Source organism: Garra rufa, chromosome 2, assembly GCF_049309525.1.
Source record: "Garra rufa chromosome 2, GarRuf1.0, whole genome shotgun sequence".
Taxonomy (NCBI): Eukaryota; Metazoa; Chordata; class Actinopteri; order Cypriniformes; family Cyprinidae; genus Garra; species Garra rufa.
This window is the reverse complement of record NC_133362.1, coordinates 29,018,125-29,027,464: the sequence shown is the minus strand read 5'-3', so window position 1 is coordinate 29,027,464 and position 9,340 is coordinate 29,018,125. Positions and strand designations below refer to the sequence as shown.

The following is a 9,340-nucleotide window of genomic DNA, read 5'->3' as shown; positions in this document are numbered from 1 at the left end:
GAACCCAGGGTCACAGGGTGTTTCGGGTCTTAGATCATCAGACACCCTCACCTGAGCGACCCAGCCGGGGATGATCAGACCCCGACTTGTGTCCAAGCAGCGCACTAAGCCATACGTCGCCCCTTTTGATCCACAGCCACCTAGAGGCTTTCTCCGCTGCCTCGCAGATGTTTCTGGTGGCTTTCCTTCCTTGAGCACCTCTAATTCCAAGCAGCCTGAGTGATCGCTGCAGGCTCTGTCCTGGGAATCCTCTGCAGCCAATCTCAATTGGCTCACAGCGGGCCCTCCACCCCTTCCGCCTGCAGTCCTCCACCAGTTCCGAATACTTCGCCTTTTTCCGCTCAAAAGCTTCCTCAATCCTGTCTTCCCAGGGGACTGTGAGTTCCAGTAGCACCACTTGCTTTGTACTCTCTGATGTTAGGACCATATCTGGCCTGAGTGTTGTGCTGGTGATGTGGTCTGGAAACTTCAGTTGCCTCCCCAGGTCCACCTTCAGCTGCCAGTCACCTGCTGTAGATAGCAGACCAGCTGGGACCTTTGGCTGTGACTGAGGCTTCTATAAATTATATTTAAAAATGCAATAAAAATTGCCTAACAGTAATATTACCTTTGCCAACCGATTCTAAATGTTTTAGTTCTTTATTTGTAATATATAAAAATCTAGAATATTAACTAACAATAAGTAGTCACGTAAAAAAGTGCAAAATCTTAGGAAAAAAGAAAAAAAAGATATTGCTCATGTCCATTTGAGATATTGTCACACTATGGAGCTAGGGTAGAGCGGGGCACAACCTAACACTTTTTGAATTTAGCGATTTCTGTAAATCCACTTGGGGTTCAGAGTACAATATTTATCCACATTATTTTCACACTTGTCTAGTACAAATATATCACTTTGTTTCATATTTACAGTGTATACGTATTTCGTTATTTACCTCAAAATAAAGTAAGTGAAACGTGACAACATGCCCCGTAGGTAGGGTACATTGTAACATCTGAGGGGCACGTTGTAACACGACCATATGACAGCTTAAAATGTTATCTGATCGAATTAAAAAAAATATACACAACAAACTAAAATATTTTGTCAGTAATATAAATGTGTTAACTTTTTCAAATGAAGTAATGACGTTTTTTTTTTTTAAATAAAAATAATCTAATTTTGGAGTTTGACAATGAACACATCGCAACAATGCTTTGAACGGCCCTGATCGCAACACACAGCCGTACAGTAGTTCAAAACAATGTGGACAAATAGATGAAACACATTTAGACATTCAGAAAAACACTCTCCTCCCTCCACACACAGCTCTCATAGAACACCACACACATAAACCAGCCAAAATGCTTTACATTTCTTGAAATAATAACATCTGAACATTAAACATTGATTGTCAGCCTTTATTCACCTGTTTCTTGTGGTTTCTTATCAAAATCCTTATAAGTCAATAGTGTAAATTGCATCGCTAATGTCATAGAATAGCATAGTTTAATAACAGCGGGGCATATTGTCACACAGTGTTACAACGTTCCCCATCTGCGAGACTGGAGTTTAAAACAGGTTAGTTTCTTCTGCTGTTTTGCCAAGCATTAATAAACTATCTAAACTGATAAATAACAAATTGGAGATTAAAATAATAGCAGTTTTGTCTAATTTTAAATGAATATTAAAAACTGAAATGAAAAGTTTACTTCAGCCAGAAATGTACTTTTACTATGGTAAAATAAATATTCAGCGATATCTTAAAAATGCTTTTGAATTTTGGGGCTCTTTTTCTCTGCATAGTGTTGCTATGGCAACTAGTAAATACCGTAAATTTGGTTATGCTAGCATGTGTGGAAATATTTGAATCACGTTTGTTACAATTAACCCCACGTTAGGTTGTGCCCCGCTCACCCCTACTTTGCATTTCAATTGCGTTTTAAAATGTCCTATACTGTACTGCAACTGTATACTTGAGCATTAGCAACAGACAGATATTCCTCTGATCCATCTAAACGGAAGAGCTAAGGTGACAGGAAAAGGAGAGAAACAAAAAAATCGATGGTTTCTTGTACTCACAGCTTCAGGTTTCTATTTTAACATGGCTCGCTATTGATTAGCTTTCATAGCTGAAGTCTCCCTGAGCAGCAACTCGCTCCAGGAGGATAGAAGAGAGTTTAGCAGAACAAAACCCACAAAATAGTGAGAGGGGAGCTGGGAAATGATAGCCTGATGCTTCCTTGGCCTGCTTGATCTGCACTAACAGTTCCTGCTTAAGCACGGTCAGCATACAGTTGCCAACATGAAAGGCTTTTGTATTGCGTGATGGACTTTCCCAGAACAGCACCGCGGTGCACAGAGCTTTTATAGTGGCGAATGGAGGCTGACTTCGAAAGGGTGAATCATTTAAGGAGAGCTTGCCAAGTACTGTGCTCCCACTCCCACTGAAATGAAAGGAGTTCCGGTGCTTTGTGTCAAGAGAGGCATCAAACACCTGTGCAACGGAGAGCAATGCTGGGTAGGCAGTGTGTGGAAACAGCAGAATTCTAAGTGGCATGTCATTGTCGACATTAATAACTTGTTATTTAGAAACCCGCTGAATATTATGCTACATAATACTTTGTTACTGTTATGGTACTATAATCTTACATAAATTATGTCCATGTTCTGCTGTCATGGTGAGTTTCATTCCGTGAAACAACGTGTTCTCAGTCTGGAACTGATTAACCAAGCGCTGCTCCAGCACTAGCTGGGTGTTGACAGCTTCACAGTGTCATGTCAGTATAGGGATTTTCAGAAGTGTTGCACGGCAAGTCTGGAAGGTCATACCACTCACATTGCCTAAAGTTGACACCACAAGGAAACGGAACCACAAACAAAAATCTAAACTGCAAAGAAAAACTTGATTATCCCAGAAAAATACTAAATCTTAAACATAAACATTAACTCATTTAATCCCACCGGTCATAATTGTGACACTCTAAACACTTTTCTGATTGATGTGTTAGTGCACTTCCTGCAAATATGGAAAAAATAAAGGGTCTCACTTAAATATGTGCAGTTTCACATGATTAGTGCAAATTGTCACATGACCAGAGCAGTTTATTTCCTGTTTGCACCATGAGACGGTGAAGGTTGCATCCAAGCTACAAAACATAAGGCTAGTAAAGTATGTTAACATAAAGATATGACAAAGATTTTTGGTACACATTATTTCTTATGTATTTAGTATTAATATATAAATGCTATTTATACAAACTGTGTTGCCTTCTAAAATGTGTTGTAGGTTTGTACAGCATTCAGAGCTGAACTGAGGATCTTGTAAACTTCCTGAATATGAACTGAGAATTGGAACTACAGACAGGATGCATAATTATAATTTGATTTGAATGGTAGAAAGAATAATAACTCATTTAACTCATTTTCTAGATGAACTAGAAAAGCTTAGTTAATAAAAACAAAAGGTTTGAAAACATTTTAAAGATTTATTGGATGGATGAATAGAGACAGATAATAGATTATATTCTATTCATTAAACCAAGTATGAATCTCATAAAGTTAGTGTTTTAAGCATTTTACATTTATTCCAAAATAATAACTCAAGGTAGTATCATATTAAACAGTGTATTTTGTAAATGTATGTTCAGCTATTTTTTTTAATAGTTAACTTTTAACTATTTTGGATCATCAGTCATCAAATTTGTAATATTGGTCACAGACACTGAGATTTACTTTCAATTTCACCAAGCTGATTACTCACTAAAAACTCAGATCATGTTTTCATGTCATTTTAAGTGTTATTTTGATGTAACAAAGTGGTTATACCTAAGTGTGTGAGTACTTATTTTTTATTCATTTTCCTATTAACACTATTATATTTTTTATTCAGACTGATTCGCGAATGCTCACAAACACAAGAGGTGGGAATTATCGCATGAACCAATCACAGCCGATCATAACCAGTCATATCCAATCATATTGTGACTCTCACGTGAATTTCCTCCATTATTCTTAATTACCCCCCACCAAAATCACTGCACGCTTTAGGGGGTCTGTTAAAACTCAGTGAGCTCAGAGGAGGCAAGAGAGACGCAGACTCCAGCTGTAACTTTACCTGCTGGTGTCGGTGTTGGACAAGGTTTTTTTTTTTTTTTTTTTTTTTTAGAAAAATTAGTGATTTATACACTTTTTAATGGTATATTTTGTAATTTTTTTTTTTTTTTTTTTGTACTACTATTTTTTTTCTCATCTAATATTTTGAGGAGACACTGCCTGCCTTGCAAATAGATAGACAGACACACAGACGGGTGATACACAGATGGAAAGAGTGCTAGATTCTGAGTGCTGAAGTCTTTCATATCTCCACAATGGCAGCCAAACAGTTGTTATGACGAAAAGCTCTCCAAAGAGGCCAAGAAACAACACATTTATACAGCAACTCATCCTTATCCATAGCCGCGCTTTTCTAAATTGTTTGATGTCCTGTTTTTTTTTTTTTTTTCATGGCTACCCCATCATTTGGGCAATTTCAGCCTAGCCAACTCAAGCTACATAGCAGACTGGCTATTACACTTTGTGTCACATTCTCCCTCCGGCCCCATTTGTTTCACAGGGCCACTGAACGCTAAATGACAATTGGCTGATATTGCCAAGGACTTTATCAACAAACTTCCAATTTTACACCATGCATCTCCATGATAATAACGGCTTTTGTTTTCCAAACTTGTGAATTTTTATTTCCCCACAACAAGATTGAATTACTACTTCTAAGGCCAAGTTCAGATATACTGCAGCCAAGCATGCTAGAAACAGATAATGCTGAGATACGAATAGAAAGTGTTTCAGTATAGGAGAGTGTGTTCAGGCGCTTAGTTTCTCTCGGTTCTCCTCCTGTATAAAGCCTAATGATGTGGAGGTAATGCAAAGTCAACTCAGATCAGAGGACAAGAGAGTGGCAAATAAGTGTGAATAAACTAGCTGTGAAACGTGGTGCTTTCCTCACTGCTTTAAGCGTACTGCCTCATACTTACCTCTCTCTTACTAATTCCCTCTATTTACAATCTTTCCTTGCAGTTTTGTATTATAGTGAGAAATCCCACCAATTATGGTGTCCCTTTTCCAAGCTTTTGTACAGTATAATCACACTTAGATCCTGCTACTGCTATTGAAAAGACCAGCACAAGTTGTGTTTTGGATGCTAGTTTTCTGGTATCCCCACCATACTTCATAAAGAGACAGTTCATCCAAAAATAAAAATTCTGTCATTGATACTCACCCTCATATCGTTCCAAACCTGTAAGACCTTTGTTCATCTTCGGAACACAAGTTATAAGTTATAAGATTATCTTATCTAAGATTATCTAAGTTAAGATATTTTAGATTAAATCCGAGAGCTCTCTGACCCTCCATAGACAGCAAGAGTCCTACCACGTTTAAGGCACAGAAATGTAGTATGGACATTATTAAAATAGACCAATGTAACATCAGTGGTACTCATCATGATACTCTCCAAAATGGTGCCAGGGTGACGTGGAGGTGAAGAATTGTTGGACAAAGTCATTATTTTTAGTTTTCTTTGCACACATGAAGTATTCTTATAGATTTGTAAAATTAAGGTTGAGCCTTTGATGTCACATGGACTATTTTAGTGATGTCCTTACTATGTTTCTGTGCCTTGATCGTGGTAGGACCCTTGCTGTCTATGGAGGGTCAGAGAGCTCTTGGATTTCATCAAAAATATCTTAAGTTGTGTTCCAAAGATAAACGAAGGTCCTACGGGTTTGGAACGACATGAGGGTGAGTAATTAATGACAGAATTTTCATTTTTGGGTGAACTGTCCCTTTAAATGAAAATTCTGTCATCATTTACTCAGCCTTGCTGTACTAAGCCTGTAAAACCAGCAAAACTTGGAAAAAGAAAAATGTCAAAACACCCGAAAACTTCATTCAAGCCAGGTAAACAGGATCTCAGTCAACTCTCTATCTAAACAGTTTACATTATCCTGTCCTCACCTATTTGTTGACATTTCAGTGCATTTCGAAGCAAGACATCTGCGTTTATGAGTAGAGGGAGACACACCTGCAAACCCAGTCCATCTGCAGCAGCTCTACTATGGAAACTAAAGAAACTTTGACCCCTACATCACCCTGTCTTTGGATTTGTTTTATTGGCACTGAGGCATATGAGGGCACTTCAGGCAAATAAGGGGCAACAGTCCCAAGAGAGAGGAAGCCCTGCAGCATTCAATAAGCCATTTAATTGAGTGGAGAGCAGACATCAATACAGGTAAAACCCAGCAGGATACTCAGCAGGAAAACAGACAGGGGGAGAGGTAGTTTTCATGAGGACTCAGTATGTTTCACACACAAGCAACACACAACCAGGCTCAACATCCCAAGAGAACACAGCTGGGTTTTATAAAGGGAGACCATAACATTAACATAAAATTGGCTGTTTTAGCTTTTATTTTAAAATATTCTCTCAGTGATGTAACGAACAACATTTGACTTCTTTAAAGGGATAGTTCACTCTCATGTTGTTTCAAACCCGTAAGATTTCATTTATGAAATCCAAGAGCTCTTATGGTTGAACCACTGATGACTATTTTGTCGACATTCTTGGTACCTTTCTGGACCTTGAACATGGTAGGACCCTTGCTGTCTATGGAAGGTCAGAAAGCTCTGGATTTCATCAAAAATATCTTCTATTCTGAAGATGAACAAAGGTCTTACGGGTTTGGAACGACACGAGGATGAGTAATTAATGACAGAATTGACATTTTTGGGTGAACTATCAGATTAAAGTGTGGGATTTCAAAAACAAATGGCTATTGGTTAAAAGTGAAGACATGTTCCATTTCTGAGGGGACAGATTTATAGCTGGAAATCTGATCATCTAAGGTGAAATAAATTAAGTAACACTCAGCAGATCTAACAAATTCAAGCTGTCTCCTTCTAAACTACAGGATGAATGTAAAATATGAAATAGTATTTAAGGTATTAAGTATTAAAATGTATATTCAAAGGCCCTCTGAGTGCAATTCTTGGACAGACAAATTAAAGATGCAGTTCTGTAATGACCTGAAATGATCATAAGCATAACTATATTGCTGAGACATTTAGACTCACGTATTGTTACTGTTACTATCTCCACCACGATAAAACAAAAACATGCAAATAATGTAACTCAATTAGCCCGAACAAATTAAACATGTATATTCAATTAAAACAAAAATTAATCTTTTAGCTATTGAGAAGGAAGTGCTAATAAAACTGTGACCTACTACTCCCAAACGCCAAGACTGTAGTCTGTCTTGTCTTGAGTGTCTGTGTCATAAATCCCCATGTAGGTGGGGAACTGATTCCCTGCTTGGCCTTTTTCTTAGCCATGGAACTCAGCCGTCAATCAAGGTAAAAAGCTTTCCATTGGGGAATAAGGAGCACCCTCAGATTTAGAGCACTCTGCCGTAACTTTCGGCTCTCACAGCCACAAAGAGAGAGGGTGTGAGGAAAAGGTAGCAAGGTACATGTTATTTTAATTACTGTGGTGTTTACCACCTTATTCTGGTTCCCTAAGGGAAGCTCTATCCAGGCTTTGCGGTTCTTCGCTTTCGTTATTTTGATTGACATGACTTGCCAGTGACATTGAATTTGGAAGGTTTAAGTTTCTTCTCAAGTTTTCTTTTACTACAAATCAGTAACAGCTGGGAGTCAGCCGGTAACACAGTTTCACACAGTAACCGTCATGTATAAATAAATGTTACCAAAATATGAATTTATTATATGCATAAACATTTTTTATTAATAAAATATGTATTAGTACATATTTATTTATATGTGACCCTGGACAACAAAACCTTAAGTCTTAAGTAGCACGGGTATATTTGTAGCAATAGCCGGAAAAAAAAAAAAAAAAAAAAAAATTATATATATATTATATATATATATATATATATATATATATTTTTTTTTTTTTCTTTTATGCCAAAATCATTAGGATATTAAGTAAATATTTTCCATTAAGATATTTTGTAAATTCCCTACCGTGAATATATCAAAACTTAATTTTTTTATTAGTAATATGCATTGCTAAGAATTTAATTTGGACAACTTTAAAGGTGATTTTCTCAATATTTAGATTTTTTTGCACCCCCAGATCCAAGATTTTCAAATATTGCCCTATCCTAACAAACCATCTTTTGAAAGCTTATTTAATCAGCTTTCAGATGATGTTTACCTCTCAATTAAAAAAAAAAAAAAAAGTACCCTTATGACTGTTTTTTGTGGTCCAGGGTAATAAAAAATACAACTGATTTTTATATATCAATTATAAAATATATATTATATATTTTTATTTACAATGCATTTCAAGAGACATTTCAAAAGCTTTTAATGTATGTTCTTAATTAAATTAAGTGTTTCTTATCCTTTACCCTCTCTCAGCCTAATATTAAGAAAATCAGTTGCTGCAGCAAATGAAAACTTTCGATCTGACTTCGTCTGGTGCTGTTAAACCTTTGCTGTCACCATCTGTTCTGCACACCTTTGACAGCGCATCTTGCTTTTTTTTTATTAGGGGCCTCTCCATGCTGAAGCAGGGAACAACATTGCCACCTAGAGGATGATCCAAGTCAGCATCCAGCATCTCAGGCCAGACTCACACAACCCCGGCTACCCTCACAAACACTTTGCCTCAGTAACCCCAGGCACATTAAAAAAAGTAATTTCATTGCAGCCCCTCCTCCAAACAAAGCACATTCAAATACTACTGTCACATCACCAACACCTCGCATCGGGTGCATCCCTGGACCGAGCTATTGCATTGCCCCTAGAGTTGGCAAAAGTGTACAGCATTTATAATGGTTCACTGAGCACTAACCATGAACATTCAGAACTATATCTCCCCATGCAAGATCCAGAGGATCAAAGACCTGAAGATAGCATGCATCCACAAGGGCATATAGAGGAAAACGAGGGAGGAAAACATATAGGACATAAGAGAGAAAAACATTCCCACTGGTTGAACTAAACCAAATCAAAGTCCACGTCTTTTTCCCCCACATAGCAGTCTTTATTTGATCCACTTAAAAAAAAACACCTCCTACCTGAATAGATGGGAGCCAGTCGAAAAATGTCAGAAAGCCGGCTGTTCACAGGTTCATATGGAGAATCCTCAAGTAAATCATTCCCTGTAATAAACAAATGACATGTGACTAAATAGCAATAAATGTTTTCAAATGCAACATCAATAAAGTTCATCATTAATGTCGTTATTAAATGTGAGCATTAAACAAAGCTGTAAAGTCGGTTTGTTATTTGGGTCATTGATTCATTGGAGTGGTTTACATTTCCGTAGCC

General features: G+C 37.3%; 1 protein-coding gene across 2 annotated transcripts in view; it reads right to left on the bottom strand.

Annotated features, from left to right (window-relative positions):
* The window catches only part of gfra1a (gdnf family receptor alpha 1a), a 117,990-nt gene that overhangs the window by 107,097 nt on the left and 1,553 nt on the right, over positions 1 to 9,340 (bottom strand). For both annotated transcript variants that reach the window (XM_073834064.1, XM_073834065.1), the window contains exon 3: positions 9,088 to 9,171. In XM_073834064.1, the coding sequence (XP_073690165.1) occupies positions 9,088 to 9,171 (84 nt within the window). The remainder of the gene's footprint in view (positions 1 to 9,087; positions 9,172 to 9,340) is intronic.